The sequence below is a fragment of the Equus quagga genome, chromosome 2 (genome assembly GCF_021613505.1).
Source record: "Equus quagga isolate Etosha38 chromosome 2, UCLA_HA_Equagga_1.0, whole genome shotgun sequence".
NCBI classification, from domain to species: Eukaryota; Metazoa; Chordata; class Mammalia; order Perissodactyla; family Equidae; genus Equus; species Equus quagga.
The window spans coordinates 70,904,881-70,926,807 of NC_060268.1; the positions used below are offsets into that span (position 1 = coordinate 70,904,881).

Consider the following 21,927-nt stretch of genomic DNA (forward strand, 5'->3'; position numbering starts at 1 on the left):
CGCATTAAAGAGAGACTCACACAGATAACCATTGTTCTCAGCAGCTCAAGTACACACACACTGTACACTGTAAGTAGTTTTCCAACTGTTGTTAGCACCAGTTAAAACTAACCTCTGCTAGTAGTATCTAACTGTGGGGATAGCAAGATACTGCATAGGAGAATTTTCCTAAACTTTTAGCTAAGATTTGAAAGCCTAATTTATCCTAAGTAGTGAATGTGGTACATTCGTAGCAATTAACTTAGGTGAAACACTAAACGTGGTGAGTTGACCCTTTGGAACAGTCTGTCCATCGCACAAATGCATAACATCAGGTACTCTCATGCCACTCATTGCCTGCGCCAGTCAGTTGTGACTTTTCCATTGGCCTTTCTCTAGACAGTTATCAGGGTAGTACCTTATTTCATCACTACTTGACGAGGCCTTAGCTGAATTAGACTGCTCCAAAATAATACAATAATCACAACACTTTATCATGGTTAATGCACAAATAGGCAATTTTGTCCATGTCAACAAATCTCACAAGAACACGTTTTTTAAAGCATAGTTAGATTCAAACATGCTATCTAGATTAGAGATTAGCTTTTCTTTCTGGAACCCTAGAGTCACTACAGAAGGTAGCTGCAAACTATAGTTTCAATAACCCATGTACTTAAGACTTTCTGGAATGTTTATCAAAATATATTATTGAAAATGTTCCTTAAGTTTAAAGTTTGGAACTTCGGTTTGATTTCTATACATTCCAAAGCCTTCTTTTGTTTGTTTGTTTAAATCCATTGTCTATTCTCTTAGAATTTCATCCAGTAAATGGTACTCTACCAAATACAGGCTGCGTCTGGCCTTCTTCCTTTGTGTGTGTTGGTACTTCAGATGTGTCGTGTGTTGCTTGACTGGCTCTCTACAGTGCTACATCCTAGTGTCAAGCTGACAATGTGCTCAACGATGCATCAAAATCCAAGTAACAGAGCTATTTAGATATTTGTCATATGCCAATAAAAGCTATATTGCAATCCTTCAATAGTATTTCCCATTTCTCTTAGTGAAACCTCAATTATGAATATTGCTTTTTCCTTAAGATGGGATTGACATGACTGCCTCATGATGCCAACCTTAGCAAACACCCGATATTTTATGTACACATAATTAAAAAAAGAATTTTAATTGCATAAGTATTATAGTTTCTCTCCTGGCTAAAAAAACAGAAGGCAAAGAATGAGAAGGGGCATCATCGCTATGAGGGGCAGGCATCTTTACTTGGCCCATGCTGTTTGGGCTCCCCCAGGGCTGCACCTGCTACCTGCTACTGGTAGGGACTTAATGATCGCTGGCTATCCCTCCTAGACCCTATTTCTAATGTTGATGAGTGTTAATTTAAGCTGTTTACCTTAGCTCTTACTCAATGGCAGGGCAGCAAAAATCAAAGGAAGTAGCTGGAAGGTCTCCCTTGTCTCTTAAACTCTCGAGTTCTATGATTCAAATTTCATCCAGACTTCCTGATTCTCTAGACAGTTCTACACCTTACCCCAAAGTTCTTTCCTAGACTGTTGAAACAAGTTACATTGTTTTGTGCCGGTCTTAGCCTATTGATAACCAATATTATGGTTGGACCAGCCCTTGTGGTTAGTATGATTGCAAAATGCTCTCAGCAGTAACCATCAGGAAACTTTGAAGAAAAAGGTTTATTACCTAACAAGTCCCAGAAATTACATGGCACACTTGGGGCCCCACAGCAAGGTCACAGGTAGAGAGAGTGAGCGAGAGAGGGTACAAGCCCAGGTTTTGCTTTTATTGAGGTCAAGGGTGGGCCCTAGGGTTTCACAGGTTTACTCTTTATTGATGAATTTAAAACACAAGAGCAGGAATTTAAAGCACAGGAAGAGAAAAAACAAGCGGCCCAAATGGTCAGTTATTGAAATCAATCAAGATCTCCAAAACAAAGGAGGGGGCAAGTCACAGCCTGGCTCTTTATCTAGTTGTGTGGCTGGCAAAGTGTTTATTTGAGATAGCCGTCTTTGACGTGAATGCCTCTTTGTAGCAGATGCCTAGCAATCAAAACTTGTCAAGTACTTACTTTACAAAAAGAAAAGCCAACTGTCAAGCTTATACTACAGTTAACAAAAAGAAAAAAACGGGACTATTTTCACTCCTATACCCAGAAAAAGGAAGCTAATATTGGTTCCAAATCCTTTGAGGAGAGATTATGAGGGACACTCCTGGAGGAGGAGAAAACGGTGGGGGAGAGGGAGAAGTGATGAGAGACAAGGCCAAAGTGGCAAACCTTGAGTGAGGGAGTGCATTCTAAGATTGATAAAAGGCTCAAAATGTTGGGGTCCTTTGAGTGGAACTTGCTCCTTTCCAGAGCAAAACCTTAGAGAGGAGTGGCTAGATGGTGCATCTTGGGAGGCTGGGCCTTGGTCAAGCTGGGCAGGAGGGCGTCTGAGCCACTTGCCTTGAAGAAACACTGCCGTTTGGACAGTGAACACATCAGCATGATGACTGGTGAGCAGGAGGATCAAAGGGCTCTCAGAACCTGAATGAGGTGCACTGCTTAAGACCTCCATGGGACAGAGGTGGGAGAGCTCCATCATGACGGAGATGGGTTTTCTTACCATCTTTGTGAAGGGGAGGGAGGGGACTAGAATCAATTTTAATTTGATTTAAAAAAGTAAAGAAATGTGACATTTCTTAGATCCAAAGGTAATGTAGTGAGATTCATAGCATTCATGTATAGTCCAAGTTACAAAATGGTATGTATACAGTAGGAAGGAAAGAGCCTGCATCGCACTTGGAATTTAGTTGGGAAAGACATCAAGATAGGGTGTGGGTCTTGGGAAATGAAAGGAGGTAAGTGTTTTACAGCTATAACACAGTCATTTAATGACAGGGATGTGTTCTGAGAAATGCATTGTTAGGTGATTTCATGCCTGTGTGAACGTCATAGAGTGCACTTACACAAACCTAGATGATATAGCCTACTACACTCCTAGGCTATGTGGTACTAATTTTATGGGGCCACTGTTGTGTATGTGGTCTGTTGTTAATCAAAACATGACGCAGCACAGGACTGTAATATCTGATCAAGTCAACATAGAAAAAATTGTCTGGCAATTCTCACCAGGATGCCTTGGCCTTTTGTGGTCTAGTTCTAGCAGACTGATTGTGGAAAGGGGTCTTCTGAAATTATAAAGTTAAAATCTAGTGACATTTATTGGAGAAAAGGGTAATCATTATGTATGAGGATTGGAGGGAAGTGGAAGAAGAGAAAAAGATGGAGTGAAAGGCTAGAAGGGGTCAAGGTCTTGCCAGTACGAACCAGTCCAAATAACAACCTGATGAAAGAAGACCACTTGGATATCCCTTTTGGAGTGCTCTGCCTCCTCTAGGATGATGGACCCAGAACCACAGACACTCCTGACCTAGGGCAAAAGAATTTCTCATATGATGAGAGGTAATGGTCTAAATTAATTTTTTAATTATTCCATTACAATTTAATAAGTATTTAATTCTTTCTTCGCTGCAGTAGGCACTGTTGGTGGCCTATCCAATTTGATTCATCCTTTCTCCTTCCTATTAAATCCTAACTTTGTTCATGTAGCCAACCTATATCCTTGCAGCCCTTTTGACTCAAGGAAAGCTGACTTCATCCCCAGCTCCAAGGGAAGTTCTGATTGGTCTGAGTTAATTATGACAATCCCATTCTCCTTATCTGTGACTGGCTAAAGAATCCAACCTGAGCCAATCAGCACATGGCTTTCTCCTTTTATCCAGAGATGAGTACACAACGTAAGTTGGACCAATTGGACTGAAGCAAAGGACATACATCCTATGACTGAAGAAAAGATTTTCTCTTCCTTCCACGCTACATGACCAAATAAACAGGTTGTCCCAAGCTTATTTGTTTAGTTGGACAACATTCTTGTGACAATGAGAGAATAGGGCTTAAGTATAAAGGCAAACATACAGAGGAGGGCAAAGCCAAGAGAAGAGCAGGGAAATGGACTGTAGCCCTGGTCGTGCTATGCCTGGAACCCACATCACCTCTGAACTTTCTGCTATATGAAATAATATATCCTAGGATATATATGTTATGAATAATATATTCTAGAATTCTACATTCTATTTAACATAGATTAAATATATATAATTTAGTCTAGTTGGAGTTTTTTCATTTACATGAAGCCAAAAGCATCCTGATAGCATTCACTGATTTGAAATGTCATCTTTATAATATACTAAATTCTTTCTTTTAAAATCCTTGAGTCTGTTTCTGAACTCCCTCATCCCATCCCATCCCATCCCACCCCACTCTATTCTGTTCCATTCTATTACATTCCGCTGATGTATTTGTCTTTCCGTACCATATCACAGCACACTATTTTACTTACTGTGGAGTTTTAAGTCACTTTCACATATGGCGGGTCAAGTCCCTTCTTAATTCTCTTACACTGGACAAATTACTTCTTAAAATAATTTTATTGCGTTAAAAAAGTACTGAGACTATGATTGGTATTCTTTGATATTTAGTTATTTTGGTGCAAATTAACATTTTAAAAGCTTAAATTTCCCAATCCAGACATGGATTGTTCCTCTAAAAACCCAAATCTTCATTTTTTATCCTTCGTTTATTAAATTTAAACTGTTTAGTTTTCTTCATAGGGCTCTTACACATTTCTTTTTCATCCTATTACTAGGCATCTTATGTATTTTTGTTGCTTTTTTGAATATGATATTCTTTCCCACACCATTGGATATTGCTGGTATATAGCAAAACTGAGTTTTCTTTAAGGTGATTACAATGAAAATATTCACAGGATTTTTTCATTCAAAGTGACAAAACCATTCTATAATTCATATGGACGAGCAAAGAGCTGAAAATAGCTAAGACAATTTCAAAAAATAATAAAAAGATTTGAAGGATTATGGTACCAGATGACAAGATTCAAGAAGTTATAATAATTAAAACAATGTGATAACATGCAATAATAAATAAACTGACCCACAAAAGCAGAGGAAAGAACCTAGATACAGTCCCTCGCATAGATGGAAAATTTTGGTATGATAGAGGTGGCATTGCAGATTAATAAATGGTGCTTGGACAATTTGTTTTCCATATAGAATAAAAATGAAATAAGAATATTTCATAGCATTTATCTAAAAACTTAAATGAAAAGAGCAAGACTAATCTTTTGATTATGATTCTTTTTGCATTTGTATTCATAAACAAGGTTGGATAGAGATAGTATAAATACAGACAGATAGGTCAATGAAACAATTAGAGACACCAGAAAAAACCCCATACATATGTGGACAATAGAATATTGCTCAGCAATAAAAAGGAGTGAACTATTGACATACATTACAACAAGAACACATCTTAAAGTAATTATGCTGAGTTTAAGAAGCTATACTAAAAAGATTGTTCTTATATGATTTCATTTGTGTAAACTCTAGAACATACTAATGAATGTATACTTATAGGAAGCATATCAGTGGTTGGGGGGGTGGAGGGGGAGGTGGGGGAGACACAAGAGGGAGGGATTACAAAGGGAATGAGAAAAGTTTGGGGAGATGAATATGTTCATTATCAGGATTATGATGATGGTTTCACATATGTATTCACATATGAAAACTTATCAAATTGTACACTTTAAATATATGTAGGTTATTATATGTCACTTATACCTTAATTTTAGCAAAGTACCATAAGGAGCTCCCCTGATACAGAAGAAGCAAAGAATGATTTTATAAAGGGAGAGGGCAAGGCAACATAGATTATAAGAAGAGTGTGTTAGTCAAGTCCTCCAGAAAAACAGACCACTAAGATATTACATATACTATATTATATATGGAATATATAGGATACGTATGATATATATGAGGCATATATAATAATATGCATATTTTCCATATATATATATATGTATATGAAAAGATTTATTTTATAGAATTGGCTCACACAGTTATGGAGGCTGGTAAGTCCAAAATCTGCAGTGTGAGCTGGCAAGCTGGAGAACCAGGAGAGCTGATGTTCCAGTTCAAGTCTGAATGCTGCCTGCTGGAAAACTCCTCTTGTTTGGGGGAAGGTTAGCCATTTGCTCTATTCAGGCCTTCAACTGATTGAATGAGGCCCACCCACATTATGGAGGGCAATCTGCTCTACTCAAAGTTGACTGATTTAAATGTTAATCTCATCCAGATACACGTCACAGAAATACCCAGAATAATCTTTGACCAAATATGTGGGCACCCTGTGGCCCAGCCATAATGACACACAAAATTAGCCATCACAAGTAGGTAGAGGTTTTGTGGAGGGTGTGTGGGACAGGGTCCCCAGATGGAGCTGGCAGACCCTCTGAGGTATACAAACAACACAAGCAAAGTCATGGAGTTGAAAATGACTGTCATAGTATGTGGGCTCCAAAGATAGACTGTGGAACTTACTAGATCAGAGGTGATGGTGGGGACTAGTGGCATGATTAGGAGGAGGGGGGTCACGATGCGTCAGTGAAGTCAGGAATTGAGGGGAATGTGGTTAGTGCAGGTAATGGTTGGCAGTTCCTGGGCAGGAAAGGGACATGAAGAGCCTCCAGCCCCCTCTTTCAGGCTCTGTTTTCTGTCTACTCTCCCTGGATGGCTGTAAAAATGAAAATTCAAAATTTTCAGGATTGGCAAATGACCTGATGGGAAAAGTAACATTTGAGAGTACCTCCCTCTCTAGGTTACTACTTTCTCTTCAATTTTGGCATGGTAATTCTTGGCAATCTTGTCAGGTCTTTGATGCTTTCTAGAAAACATTTTTAAAGTTGTATTTTTAGTTGTTTTCAGAGGGAACTTAGTTTCAAATAATCTAACCTGCCTTTATCAGAAACTGTCTTTGTTATGTTTTTTATTCTTATTAGTTTACTATCGTGTGATAGATAGAAACAGTATTCACCAACATTCAGTTCTCCCCTCCTTCTGGACACCGTGGAAGGCAAATCTTCCCATTCACCTTGTGATGGAGCAGGGCCCTGAGATGAACGGAGGGAAACGGGCTATGAGTGGAAGTAGCGTATGTGCCTCTTCTGTGCTACAAACACAAAACATTTGAGAAAAGCTATTTCAAAGCATTCTCCTGACCTCGTGCTTCCACAACACATAATTATATAGCCAATTTATCAATAATCATAAAAAAGATTATTTTACTCTAAGCATTGCCTTCAAAAGTACTTCGTGGAATTCCCCATTCCTTCTTGACATTTTGGGCAAATCCTTTGGCTTTCTAGCTGTTTTGGGGGTAATGAAAAATCTAGTCAAATTCCACTTAAGTTTAAAAATCTCAAAGTCTATAGGACCAATGAGAAGAATGGAAATAGAGTCACAAAAGGGGCAGGCCTTCAGACAGGCGGAGTAGCCAAGTCCACTGCCAAAATCATGCCGGAGAAACCCTCTGCTCGGGATGCAGGGGCTGGCACGTCTGCTCCTGGGCACTTGCTCTCATACCACTAGACTTTCCACCTTACCGCTGCCATCAGTAACCTGTGACGTCCCCATGTCTTTGGAAAACCCCCTCGAGATTCAAATCAAAGAACATCCAGTTGGTAGAGCTTGGGTCACATGTCCACATTTCTTGGGACTTGAAAGCAAAGAGAAAGGGAATATTTGGCCCTTTTTGGCGCTGTGATGAGAGTCTGGCTTCCCACCGAGTCTGGGATTCCCCTGACAGGAAGGATGGTTAAATGCCGGACAGGTACAAAAACAGTTGTTCTGGAAGTTGGTAAGTCTTGGGAGGGCAGTGTGTGTTACCTTTCTCTGGTTTGCTTGTATGGGGAAAGCCTGGTATTGATTATATCTCCATGGTAATGCTAAGTGGTTTGCAAACTTTCTACTTGCCTTAGTCAATGCACAGACAGTGGCTACACTGTTTTCTTTCCTCACCATCAATTACATGTATGAGGCATGGATAGGTACTGATTTTCTTTCAAATCCCAACTGCATGCTGGGGAGTGCTCTTGTTGCATAGGACAATTAAAAGTCCTGCTTCAGGGCACAGATAGGTCCACCTTACACTGCTATCTCACTCTAATATGCTTACTTTTTAAACCCTTTAAATTGTGAAGTAAAATACACATACAGAGAAGTCATACAAAGTAAACGTGCAGTTCAACAGAGTCACAATGTGAACACTGGAGAGGCTCTCTTGGGCGTTCCTCCCGAACGGCTGCCCCCTTCGTCCCCTCAGACATAAATGCTATTCTGACTTTCACAGTTCCACTTCTTATCCTTTTATTTCTTTTTCCTGCCTTACTTTACTCCCTAGAATTTCTGGAACAATGTTGAATAGCAGTTGTGATAATGGCTTTCATGTCTTATTCCCAATTTCAAAGGGAAAGATTTTAACATTTTGTCATTGACCATGAGGTTTATAGATAATTGTATGACATTAAGGAAGTTACCTATTATTTCTGGCTTGCTGAGAGTTTTCATTGTGAATGGATGTTGAATTTTATCGCATGTTTTTTCTGCATTTATTAAGATACTCACTTTTATTTAGCGTTTTAAAAGGCCTTCACAGAAGCCAGCCCAATACTAAAGTGGACAGGTAACGTTTTAGTTTTTTTTTTTTCCCCAAGTTCTCCTATTTTTAGCACCTCCCACCATATGTAATGGAATGCAAAATTGGAAGGAACCTTAGAGGTCCTCAACCATTACAATCCATCCCCCAGTTCCTGAATCATCTCTACATCATTCCAAGTGGTTGGTTATTTATCCAGTCTCTGCTTGAATATTTTAAGGGATGAAAAAATGCACTACCCCTGTTCATTAAGTTTTGGAAAGCTCTAGTTGCCAGAAAGTTGTTTCTTAGGTTGAGTAAAAGTGTACCTCAGTGTCAGATTCAGCTCTTCCCGTCCAGAGATGGAGTCTATTTCTTCACCCTGAATCTAGGCTGGCCTTGTGATTTGCTTTGGCCAACAGAATGTGGCAAAAGTGATACTGGGCAAATTCTGGAGTGTGGTTCTCAGGGGGCCTTGCTATTTCCATTTTGGCTTTCTTGGGATGCTGTCCTCAGTCTGTCATAGAAGGAAATCATCCAGCCTATAGGAGAGGAGAGGATGCATGGAGGAACTGAGGTCTCCCAGCCAACTGTGCATCAGCTGCCAGACATGTGAGTGGGACCATCTTGGAACTCCCAGCCTAGAAGAGCCTCCAGCTGAAGATGGCTGTGAGAGGAAGCCCAAGCAAAGCCGTCTGAAGAATACCCAGCCAACTCATAAAATCATGAGAAGTTATAAGTCATTGTTGGCTTAAGCCTCTGAGCAGTTTGTTACACGCAAAGACTAACAGAAACAGAAATGTTATTGAATTAAACATCCTGAGAACAGAATTAAACACTCTGTTTCTTCATTGCCAAAGGGGAAAAAATCTTTTTTTGCTTGATTGTTAGTGAGGATTAATTAATGTAAAATATGTAAAGTAGGGCCCGGCCCCGTGACTGAGTGGTTGGATTCGCATGCTCCGCTTCGGTGGCCCGGGGATTTGCTGGTTCGGATCCTGGGCGCGGGCATGGCACCGCCCATTGGGCCATGCTGAGGCGGCGTCCCATATGCCACAGCTGGAAGGACTCACAACTAAGAATACACAACTATGTACCGGGGGGCTTTGGGGAGAAAAAGGAAAAATAAAATCTTAAAAAAAATATGTATACTAAGTAGCTAGCACTGTGACAGGTACATAGTGCTAAATACAGGCATATCTTGTTTTATTGTGCTTTGGTTTGTTGTGCTTCACAGATATTGTGTTTTTTTTACAAATTGAAGGTTTGTGGAAACACTACATGAACAAGTCCATTGGCGCCATTTTTCCAACAGCATTAACCCACTTCAGGTCTCTGTGACATTTTGGTAATTCTCACAATATTTCAAACTTTTTCATTATTATTACATTTGTTTTGGTGATCTATGATCAGTGATCTTTGATGTTATTATTGTAATTAATCTGGGATGCCACGAACTGTGGCCAGATGGCAAACTTAATCAAAAACTTTTGTGTGTGTTCTGACTGCTCCACCGACTGGCTGTTTCCCATCTCTTTCCCTCGCCTCAGCCTCCCTATTCCGAGACACAACAATACTAAAATTAGGCCAGTTAATAACCCTACAATGGCCTCTAAGTGTTCAAGTGAAAGGAAGAGTCACACATCTCTCACTTTAAATCAAAAGCTAGAGGTGCCAGCCCCATGGTGTAGTGGTTAAGTTCGGTGCACTCCACTTCAATGGCCCAGGTTTGCAGGTTTGGACCCTGGGCGCAGACCTACACCACTCATTGGCCATGCTGTGGCAGTGACCCCCAGATAAAGTGGAGGAAGATTGGCACAGCTGTTAGCTCAGGGCTAATCTTCCTCAGCCAAGAAAAAAAAAAAAAAGCTAGAAATGATTAAGCTTCATAAGGAAGGCATGTTGAAAGCTGAGATAGGCTGAAAGGCAGGCCTCTTGTGCCAAACAGTTAGTAAAGTTGCAAATGCAAAGGAAAATTTCTTGAAGGAAATTAAAAGTGCTACTCTGACACATGAATGATCAGAAAGCAAAACAGCCTTATTGCTGATATAGAGAAAGTTTTAGTGGTCTGGATAGAAGATGAAACCAGCCACAACATTCCCTTAAGCCAAAGCCCAATCCAGAGCAAGGCCCCAACTCTCCTCAATTCTGTGAAGGCTGACAGAGGTGAGGAGGCTGCAGAGAAAAGTCTGAAGCTAGCAGCGGTTGACTCATGAGGTTTAAGGAAAGAAGCCAACTCCATATCATAGAAGTGCGAGGGGAAGCAGCAAGTGCTGATAGAAGCTGCAGCAAGTTCTCCAGAAGCTCTAGCTAAGATAATTCATGAAGGGGGCCACACTAAACAGCAGATTTTCAATGTAGATGAAACAGCCTTATATTGGAAGAAGATGCCATCTAGGACTTTCATAGCTAGAGAGGAGAAGCCAATGTCTGGTTTTAAAGCTTCAAAGGACAGTCTGGCTCTCTTGTTAGGGACTAAGGCAGCTGGTGACTTTAAGGTGAAGCCAATGCTCATTTATCATTCCACAAGTCCTAGGGCTCTTAAGAATTATGCTAAATCTATTCTGCCTGTACTCCATAAATGGAACAACAAAGCCTGGATGACAGCGTATCTACTTAAACATGCTTTATTTAATATTTTAAGCCCACTGTTGAGACCCGCTGCTCATAAAAAAAAAAAAGATTCCTTTCAGGATATTATGGCTCATTGACAATGCGCTTGGTCATCCAAGAGCTCTGATGGAGACGTACAAGGAGATTAATGTTGTTTTCATGCCTGCGAACACAACATCCATTCTGCAGCCCATGCATCAAGGAGTCATTTTGACTTTCAAGTTTTATTATTTAAGAAATACATCTTGTAAGGCTATAGCTACCATAGATAGTGATCCTTCTGATGGATCTGGGCAAAGTAAATTGAAAACCTTCTGGAAAGGATTCACCATTCTAGACACCATGAAGAGCATTTGTGATTCATGTAAAGAGGCCAAAATAGCAACATTAACAGGAGTTTGGAAGAAGTTGATTCCAACCCTAATGGATGACTTTGAGGGGTTCAAGCCTTCACTGGAGGAAGTAGGTGCAGATGCAGTGGCAAAAGCAAGAGAACTAGAATTAGAAGTGGACCCTGAAGATGTGACTGAATTGCTGCCATCTCATGATAAAACTTTAACGGATGAGGAATTGCCTCTTATGGATGAGCAAAGGAAGTGGTTTCTTGAGATGGAGTCTACTCCTGGTGAAGATTCTGTGAAGACTGTTGAAATGACAACAAAGTATTTAGAATATTACATAAGCTTAGTTGATAAAGTAGTGGCAGGATTTGAGAAGATTGACTCCAATTTTAAAAGAAGTTCTACTGTGGGTAAAATGCTATCAAATAGCATTGCATGCTACAAAGAAGTCATTCATGAAAGGAAGAGTCTTTGTAGCATGCCTCAACATGGAGGCAAGGCCCTCCACCTGCAAAAAAGATTACAACTTGCTGAAGGCTCAGATGATGGTTAGCATATTTAGCAACAAAGTATTTGTTAATAAAGGTATGTACATTGTTTTTAGACATAACATTATTGCACACAATAGTCTACAGTACAGTGTAAATATAATTTTTTTTTGCTGAGGAAGTTTCACTTAGAGCTAATAATATCCATGCCAATCTTCCTCTGTTTTGCAGTATGTGGCCTGCCAGGACAGCATGGCTGCTAACAGAGTTGCCTGGGAATCGAACCTGAGCTGCACGCTGGGGCTGACCCCAAAACATAATGTTTATATTCACTGGGAAACCAAAAAATTTGTGTGACTCACTTTCTTGTGAATTCACTTTGTTGTGGTTGTCTGGAACCGAACCTGTAATATCTCTGAGGTATGCCTATAAATGGAAGGTGTTATGATTGCTGTCATGTAAACTTTTAAAGCTAACACTCTCTCCATCCTTAGTTTTTACTCTTCCAGGTTAAATCCTGTTTCCTTTGACTTTACCTTGTTTGAAAAGCCTTCCCACCAATTTATTATACTGGGTCTCTTCTAATTACCTCCCTGTGAATATTCCTTCTAATTTATTAATGTCCCTCCCAAAATAGTACAATAAATGCGATCTGATCATTGTCTGTTCAGGGTGACAGTTACTTTCAATAATGCTGCTCTTTTATTAACCCAGTCCAAGTCAGGGTTCCTTTTTCAGTTCACCCATATCTATTGTCTTATATTCAGTTAACAGTTGATTATCAGTCTTCACATGCTCTGATTCCAGCTCCTGCCAAGTCAGCCTTCCCACCCCTGAGCGTATGCAGGTATTTTCCTGGAACTTAAATGGAGGACTTCACATTTAACCCAGCAAAATTTCTTTTTGTTGGTCTTAGCCCAGTGTTCCAGCTGGCCAAGGTACTCCTGCTCTAACCTCTGTCATGTTTCTCTACTTGTTGCATCCAGATTAGATGATTATTACTTACGTGCTATCAGTTATTGAAAATAATGTTTAATAGACAGAGCCATGGAAAGAGCCTCAAGGTACAAATATGGTACAGAGCCAGTAAATATTACTAATAACTACATTAGGCATGTATGTTATTTCACAGGCTACAGATTGCTTTCACATACATTAGCACATTGGTCCATGGTCAAATGTGCCCAGTGGCAGTACACTTCAGTCTTATCCATAAGGAGACCTACATGGGCAGTAAAACGCTTTGCTGAAATTAAGATATACTGCATATAATAACACTCTCCTGAAAAAATTCTTTACTGAGTAGCAAGACCACAACCAGTGTTTTTTCTCTTTGTTTTATCTAATCATAGGGAATATAAAACCCACAGTAATGATTATACAAAATATCTTCTTAGAGCAAAGGTAATAGATAAGCGTAAATCAAGGGCCTGCTTGGTGGCGTGGTGGTGAAGTTTGTCACCTCTGCTTCTGCGCCGGGTTCACCAGTTCAGGTCCTGGGGAGAGACCTACACACGGTTCATCAAGCCATGCTGTGGCAGTGTTCCACACAGACGAACTAGAAGGACATACAACCAGGATATACAACTATGCACTGGGGCTCTGGGGAGAAAAAAAGAAAAAGACAGGCAACAGATGTTAGCTCAGTGCCAATCTTCCTCACCAAAAAGCATACCTTAAAAAAAAAAAGACAGCAAATCAATTTATCTGCTTTCAGCGCTTTTGAGAAATCAAAGAGAAAAAAAAAGATTATATCCCAGAAGAATCTTCCACTTGTCCTGACAGCCAAAACATACCTGAAATCGCTGAGCGAGAGACTTGTATTCGCATCTTCCTGAGAGCATCTGTGTGTGAGCTTGTCTGCTTCCCCCAGAGACTATGGAATTACCAGGTTTTACTTACTCTCACCACCACCACCTGCCACCCACAGCTCACCTTTTCAACTTGAAGGCGAGGGAATGAGGAAAGGAGTGTTCATTGGGTTCCCAGCGTTCTCATAATCTCTTTCCTGTAGCCTTCCTAACTACTGTGTCTACCACCCATTTCTAGATAAGGAGAGAAGCGTGAGACTTAAGTTACAGAACCAGTCGAAAGCCGAGCCTGTAACAGCAAACCTTCCCTCCGCCTAACCCATGCTTCTGCTGCTGCATGCTTGTGCTGCTGCAGCCAGTGGGGACCTGGGGGATGCTCAACCCTGTGATCCCGGTGGGGGGGGGGGGGGGGGACAGAAAAACGTCTGTCGGGGTTGTTGGGAGGGCGCCATTCTGGATACCGACGCGCTGGGGAAACCCCCTCGCCTCGGCGGAGATCACCCGCAGAACCGGGCAGGCCGCGGAGGGGTCGTGTCCCGCTTTCCAGCCCAGCCGGCGCGCACGAGCAGCCTGCGGAAGGGGCCCGGGATGCCGCGGCGCGCTTGGGCCTCGGTCCCGGGCCCACCCTGCAGCGTGCGGTTGCGCACTGAGTCGCCCGCCCTCCCGGAAGCGCAGCGCGCGCCTCGCGCCACGTCTGCTCTAGCGCAGCCTGCCAGGTCCTGCAGCCGCCGCCCCAGCCGCGGTCCGTGGGGCTCGACCGGGAACATCATGGACAGCGCGGCTCCGCGCTCCACCGCCGCGCTGCTCCTGCTGCTGCTGCTGCTTCTCCTGCTCCGGGCCGAGCGAACGCGGGGCGCAGAGCTCACCTTCGAGCTGCCCGACAGCGCCAAGCAGTGTTTCCACGAGGACGTGGAGCAGGGCGTGAAATTCTCCCTGGATTACCAGGTGAGGCCCGGGCGCCAGGCAGCGCCTCCTCTCTCTCCCCCTTCCAGGTCTCTCCTGGGCACTGGTGCGCCCCTGACCCGAGTGGCTGGAATTAATCAAAGAGGCTGCAGCGGATGGGAATGACGGGAGACGAGTTGACATCCCTGTGTGGAGGAACGTTTTGATAAGAGCCCACTCAGAGACGGGCCCGGTTGGCCCGGGAGGTAGCGCCGGAGTTGTGTACCGGGGATGGGGATGCCCGGGGGCGGGTCCTGGATCCTGTGGAGTTGGCCCGAATGACTTCCTGCAGGCCCCTTGACGCTAAGGAATGCCAGCTCTCGTCAATGGACTCAGGCACTCTGCCCCAAGTCTCTTGGACTACTTTGTCCTGGGGTGTATTGAAAAATGGCAGCGAGAGGAAGTGGGTTCATAGTTTTATTTTAACCGTCTCTCCAGCGTTTAAAGTCCGAGGCGGGGTGAGCGCAGAAGTGGTGAGAATGGGCGCTTTGGAAGGCAGGTCTCAGCACAGCCTTTGAGCCCTGGCAATATTTACAAGCAGTGGTGGTGTGGCTGCCAGATTCAGCTGTTGCCGTATGGTTCAGCAAAGCTCCCAGTTCTTGCGCTGCCGGCTCCTTTGACAGATCTCTAGGCTCACAGTTTGTGTGGAGCAGGTCCTGGGAGAGGGATTTGCCCCTAAGGTTTAGTGAGCAGATCTAGGTTTGGGGGGCTGAGTGGGAATCACACCCAGACAACAATTTGCCTGCGGATGCGTGCTGGCAAGGCATTCCAGAGAGGAGGTGGCATGGGCAGCAGGAGTAAGGGCAGGCCATCTGATGGGCCCTCTCTTGTCAAAGTGACTGAACGGGCTTGAGCTTGGGGACAGTGTCATATGTGATGGTCTCCGAGTCGCTGACTTGGGCACTTTTCATATCTCTGTGGACAGTGTCCAAACTGTGTCTGGGTTAACAGACGCAACCTAGGTACAGTCACCAAAAAGTGATCATTGTGAGGCTGGAGGGGCCTGAGAGGTCTTCTGGTCTCTGCTGGGCCGGGCGTAAACACCTCCAGCATCAGAGAGTTCATGAATCATGAAGCAAATTTTATCTAGACAAAAAGGAAATTTTAAAGATTTTATTGTTTTTTTCCTTTTTCTCCCCAAAGCCCCCCGGTACATAGTTGTATATTCTTCGTTGTGGGTCCTTCTAGTTGTGGCATGTGGGACGCTGCCTCAGCGTGGTTTGATGAGCAGTGCCATGTCGGTGCCCAGGATTTGAACCAATGTAACACTGGGCCGCCTGCAGCAGAGCACGCGAACTTAACCACTCGGCCACGGGGACAGCCCCAAAAAGGAAATTGTAAAGTTTGGGAGCAGATGGAGATGGTTGGTTGTGTCCTCTGATGGCCCTTGGTTACAGCATTGACACCTGTGCGCCTTTGCCCTCGTAGGTCCTGCCTTTCTGTGTTTACAAAGAGAGTTTGAACTAAATGACTTCTGAGGACTCCCACCTCAGCAACTAGCTGATTCTGTGAACCCTACCATCTACATTCGCCTTCTCCTTGCATTCCACCAGTAATAATACTAACATTTACTAGACCCGTTCAGCAATTTACTTAATCTCGGAGCCTCAGTTTCCTCTTCTGGACAATGGGAAGGATTAGGCTCATTGCACTCTTGCAGAGCAAAACCTTTGGATTCAGGCAGACATGGATACAAATTGTAGCCCTGTCACTTTCAAGCAGTGTGATCATGGCCAATTTACCTAAGGTCTCTCAGCCTCAATTTCATCCTCTGTAAAATGGGGAGCATCATAACACCTGCTTTAGAAGGTTGTGAAGATTAAAAGACAAAAATATTTGTAAAGTCTAGTCACAGTGCCTCGTTGGCATTTAGTAAGTGGCGGCTGCCCCTCTGGTAGCAGCAGACTGAGGGTGTCTTTTGTGGTTGTCAGGTTATCACTGGAGGTCACTATGATGTTGACTGCTACGTGGAGGACCCCTTGGGAAACACCATCTACAGGGAAACCAAGAAGCAGTATGACAGCTTCACGCACCGGGCTGAGGTCAAGGGCGTGTATCAGTTCTGCTTCAGTAATGAGTTTTCCACCTTCTCTCACAAGACCATCTACTTTGACTTTCAAGTGGGCGATGAACCCCCTATTCTCCCAGACATGGGGAACAGAGTCACAGCTCTCACCCAGGTGAGTGGACATTAATGGTGACAGGCCGGGCTGAAACCCTCTAACCTGTTCCTCTTCTCTATCCCCATCTTGGCTGAGAAGCAGAGGCACCATCCACCCAGCTCCCAGTCTGAAGTCTCAGTGTTGGCTTTGTCCTCTTTCCACATCCAGTCCTAAAGGACACTGTGTTCTCCTTCTGATCTTCCTCTCCATTCTTTAACCAGATCCCTGCAATACTCTCCTCTGGTGTTCCTGCCTTCCCATCCAGTCTTTCACACAGCACCACTTTCAAAGTACCTATTGCGTGCACCTCTCTGCTTATATGATGTGTCTACATCAGAAAGACCAAAGTCCTACTTTGTATGGTGTATTAGTTAAGGTAACACAAGCTGCTGTAACAAATAAACCCTAAATATCAATGGCTTAACACAATAGAAGTTTTTTCTCACTCAAATAATAATCTAGAGAGTAGGGGTAGGGGTGGAGAGCTTTCTTCCATGGACTGAGTGACTCAGGAATCCAGGCTCTTTCTTTCTTGTCATCTTTCTACTATCCCTTAGTACTGCAGAGTCCTCTGCTTCTAGCCACTAAAAGAAGGAGAGAATGAGAAAGCCCCAACTGCTTCTTAAAAGTCCTGGCCCAGAAGTAGCACACATCACTTCCACTCATATCTCGCTGAAAAATAGTCATGTGGACAGTCCGGATGAAATGAGAGCTGGCAGGTACAGTCCTGGTTAGGCAGTCAACTCCTAGCAACACTCTGGAAGAGAAACAGTGACATTTTTGGGGGACAGATAGTCATCTCTATCACCCATGGCTCTGCAGGTTAATTATAATCGCATCCCAGCCTCCTTCATCAGTCTTCCCTCTTGCTATTTAAGTTCCTCCCTCTCTCCCATATGCAGGCTCTGAGCATCCCCAGGCTGGGACTCTGTATTATTTACCCTTGTAGCCCCAGAGCCCCGGTTGGACACGTCACAGAATAGGAGCTCAGCAAATATTTATCAAATGACTGGTGGCAGAGCCCAGGGAAACCTGCAAGACAGGAATGACCATCCATGGCTGTGCTTGTTCCAGAACCAAAGCCAGAGCATCTGAGTCTCCACCGAGGCCAGATTACCTTCATGGCTGCCCTCCAAGGTGACCACATGCTCCGTTCCTCTGTGGCTTTGACCATGAGTTCATTTGCCCTGTCTTGGACCCTTCCTAAGCACTTGGAGGTTAGTGCTGCACTCTTCAGTACAGTAACCACTGTCCATACATGGCTATTTAAATTTAAATTAATTAAAATTAAGTTAAAGTTCACTTCCTCATTTGCTCTATAGCAACACTGCTGGTGTTCAACAGTCACAAGTGGCTAGTGGCCACACTTACAGAGTTCCATTGGACAACACTGGGTCTGAGTTTGGCAATGTTTATATGTACATGTGTCTATGTCTTTCCACATGTTTGTGTGTGTGCATGGGTTTATGTACATGAGAAATGTATGCCTTTGTGTATTTGTGTGTATACATAAAACTGTAGGCAGCAATTATATACTATTATTATATACTATTATATACTATATAATAGTATATATTATATAGTTTATATATTATATAGTGTATATACTATATATAGTATATAGTATATATACTACTATATATTATATACTAATTATATACTATATAATTATATATATAGTTATATACTAGAATGAACAGTAGATTCAGAGTCCAACACAACTGTGGTTTACTTCGAACTCTGCTGTTTTTTGGCTGTGTGACCTTGGGCAAGTCACATAACCTCTTTGAGCCTCAGTTTCCTCATCAACATACAGAGTAAACAGTCAGCCCTCCTTACCAATGGAAGTAATGATCGCTGTCTCTCAGGGGTATTGTGAGTATTAAATAAGAACACAGGGCAGTATTTGAAAGCCTAGGCTCAGGACGTAGAGAGTTGAATTCAAATCCTGAGTCTGCCATCTACTAACTGTGTGACTCTGGGCAAGTTAGTTAACCTCTGTGAGGCTCACTTAGACTTATTATGAAGGTTAAATAAAACCCTTAGCACAGACACATAGTTAGCATTTAGTAGAAGTTGCCTAGAATGTTGATGATAGCATTCGCTGCGCGCTGGATTCCACTCTTCTTTTCTCAGGCTTAGCACCGTGACTGCTTTTCTCTTCCTGCCCAGATGGAGTCTGCCTGTGTGACCATTCATGAGGCTCTAAAGACGGTGATTGACTCCCAGACGCATTACCGGCTCCGGGAGGCCCAGGACCGAGCCCGTGCCGAAGACCTGAATAACCGAGTCTCTTACTGGTCTATTGGTGAGACAGTCGCCCTGTTTGTGGTCAGCTTTAGCCAGGTGCTGCTACTGAAAAGCTTCTTCACAGAAAAACGACCCGTCAGCAGGGCGGTCCACTCCTAGTCGAGGCCTGGGTCTCCAGGGCCGCTCACACCCCAGGATGGAGTGGCTCTCCTAGGTCACAGGCTCCTGCTGGGTTGGGGGGTGCAACCTAGGGTGGAGGCAGAGCTGCTTGGAGGAGAGCACGGGGTGACATGCTCTCACCTCGCCCTCTACTTAGATTCTTAATCCTTGTACTGCAGCAGCCAGAGCTCACAGAGCCCGGTAATGAGAAGGCACCCAGTTGCATTATGTAACACTGAAGGAAAAAAGTTTACAGTCAGGTGAGGGATTGGCCACTGTGGGAGGGCAGGTGGGCAGCAGTCCAGGCCTGGTTGGTAGGAGGAACCCCTAGTGCCCAGGCCTCCGGGGGACAACTTGGGGCTTTCCCTCTGCTCTGTGATGCATGAGTCATTGGCTTATGTGTATCCTATCTGGTGTGGAGAAGAAGGGGGCCCTCAGTCTGGCCTTCCCTCACAGAGAGAGCTCTCTGTACCTGAGGAAACCAGGCCCTGAAACAGCTCTGTAGAAATTCCCACCCCAGGTGAGCAGCGGTATCCGCTGTTCCAGGGGGAGCAAAATGGTGACTGGGTGTCCTCGGTTAGCTGTGTATCTCCTAGGAGGCGGAACTCTGGCTAATAAAAACTAAGTGTGAATGCCATGGAGACTTGTGCCTTTATATCTTTGCCCTAAAGGGGTTCACAGCTTAATGGGGAGCATTGATATGTATATAACTAATTCGAGTGCAGTAGAGCAAGTGGTGGCCTAGGATGCATGTAGGATGCTGTGTATAGACATTTGTGGGGGAACAAATTACCCTCCTCTCAGGTGAATGAGAGCAGTCAAACAGGGAGTAGTTATTTTGTGGTCTCAGATTCCAGAGACCACTGTCAACAACTGAGTCATCATTTAATCCAAATATGGGTGCTAAGAACAGAACATGAAGAGAGAGCAATAATGAGTGGCTGTTCTGAGTGCCATTTGCACAGCAGCCACAAGGGTCTCTTTAAAACTTAAGTCAGACCATGTCACTGCTGGTCAAAACCTTACCGTGGCTCTGCATGTCATTCAGTTCATGGCCAAGTCCTCATTGTGGACTATAAAGCTCTGCATCATCTGATACACCTGCCTCTTGCCCCATGAGTCATCTCCTGCCCCGCTCCCCCGACTCCCCCCATGTCTGCCTGGTCTCCTTGCTGTTCTTGTCACACACTAGGCCACGTTTCTGTCCCAGGGCTTTGGCACATGTAGTTTCCACTACTGGAACACCCTCTCCCTGCTATCTGCTCCACCGTTTCCTCCTGATTAAATGGCACATCATCAGTGAGGTCTCCACTAACCACTTTATTCAAGATGGCACCATCTCACCTGCCCCTAACCCTCCGTGCCTCCCTGTACCTGCTTTACTTCTCTCTGTGTCACTTATCACCATTGATAGATATGTTTACCTGTCTGTTTATTGTCTCTTACTCCATTAAGATCTAAACTCCATGAAGGCAGGGACTTTGTTTACTGCTGTATTCCTAGTGTTTAGGATAACACCTGACACATCCTAAGGTCTTAATAGATGTTAGTTACTGAATGACTAGCCTTGCCTGTGAGTGGGAAATTAATGCATACTGATCAAGTGTCCATGTAGTAGGTCTTGAGGGAAGATACGATGTCTGTCCTAAATAAAACCTACCAAGAAATCTGAAATCCTGAGCTGTCTGGCAAGTGTTAGTAGTGCGTTATAGGCCAGGGAACAAAATAAGCCATCCCATTAAAAAGAAACTACATAAGCCTTTCTTAGCTTGATTGAAAGATAAATACTGCATACCTGCTTGTATTTTTTTTTTTTTTGAGGAAGATTAGCCCTGAGCTAACATTTGCTGCCAATCTTCCTCTTTTTGCTGAGGAAGACTGGCCCTGAGGTAACATCCGTGCCCGTCTTCCTCTACTTTATATGTGGGATGCCTGCCACGGCATAGCTTGCCAAGCGGTGCATATTCTCACCCGGGATCCGAACCGGTGAACCTGGGCCGCTGAAGCAGAATGTGCGAACTTAACCGCTGCGCCACCCGGCTGGCCCCCTGCTCATATATTTTTGATGCTGTTTCTTCTCTCTTATTTTAAAATTAAGTACCAAGAATATATAAAAGATTATTTATGAAATATGTCTGGAGTATAGTGAAAAACAGTACAACACATCTGTGTGTACCACCACCTGGATTAAGCAATGGAATGTGATTGTTACCTCTGAGAAGCTCCCTGGTTGCTCTCACCGTCGCCTTCCCTCTCTCCATGCTCTGAGGGACCACCAGCCTGGCCTGAGTGTTTAGCAGCACTGAGAAGGAGTTCAAAGAAATGAGGACATCGCTCTACGAAAACTCCTCCCACCTTCCCATTTCTGATGAGAAAAGGTCCTTCAGTGCTTACAACCTTAAACAAAAAAAAAAGAATAGAATTGCTGGTAATCCCTGTTTTATTTATATGACCCTGTAATCATTCATCCGTAAATATGTGGACTGACTGGGGGAAAAACCCTGCCCTGTTCATTGAATTAGGAGATGACGTTTGCAATAAAATTTACTTTTCATGTTTACTGTTTATTGAATGTTTATATTTTGATCAATTATGTACTAATATCAATGTAATAATTACCCAATCCAG

At 43.4% G+C, this 21,927-nt stretch overlaps 1 protein-coding gene and 1 long non-coding RNA gene across 3 annotated transcripts; one reads left to right on the plus strand and one right to left on the minus strand.

Annotated features, from left to right (window-relative positions):
• Nucleotides 1–13,517: 13,517 nt before the first annotated feature.
• On the minus strand, nucleotides 13,518–14,370 carry LOC124236089 (uncharacterized). 2 transcript variants are annotated; one of them, XR_006887643.1, is made up of 3 exons: nucleotides 14,252–14,370; nucleotides 13,911–14,020; nucleotides 13,518–13,577 (listed from the first exon to the last, which is right to left on the minus strand). It is a non-coding gene; the product is annotated as an uncharacterized LOC124236089 (long non-coding RNA). The 2 variants fall into 2 exon arrangements; XR_006887642.1 differs by having other exon boundaries at nucleotides 14,248–14,361.
• Nucleotides 14,367–19,936, plus strand: TMED3 (transmembrane p24 trafficking protein 3). The gene is made up of 3 exons (XM_046654762.1): nucleotides 14,367–14,731; nucleotides 16,660–16,908; nucleotides 19,063–19,936. The coding sequence occupies exons 1-3, from the start codon at nucleotides 14,375–14,377 to the stop codon at nucleotides 19,297–19,299; spliced, it is 843 nt and encodes a 280-aa protein (XP_046510718.1). The 5' UTR covers nucleotides 14,367–14,374; the 3' UTR covers nucleotides 19,300–19,936.
• The last annotated feature ends 1,991 nt before the right edge of the window (nucleotides 19,937–21,927 follow it).

Coding starts and splice junctions, on each gene's coding strand:
- TMED3 (XM_046654762.1), top strand. CDS start 14,375: ATGCCGCGGCGCGCTTGGGCCTCGGTCCCGGGCCCACCCTGCAGCGTG. Junction 14,732..16,659: donor AATTCTCCCTGGATTACCAG/GTGAGGCCCGGG, acceptor TGTGGTTGTCAG/GTTATCACTGGAGGTCACTA. Junction 16,909..19,062: donor GAGTCACAGCTCTCACCCAG/GTGAGTGGACAT, acceptor CTTCCTGCCCAG/ATGGAGTCTGCCTGTGTGAC.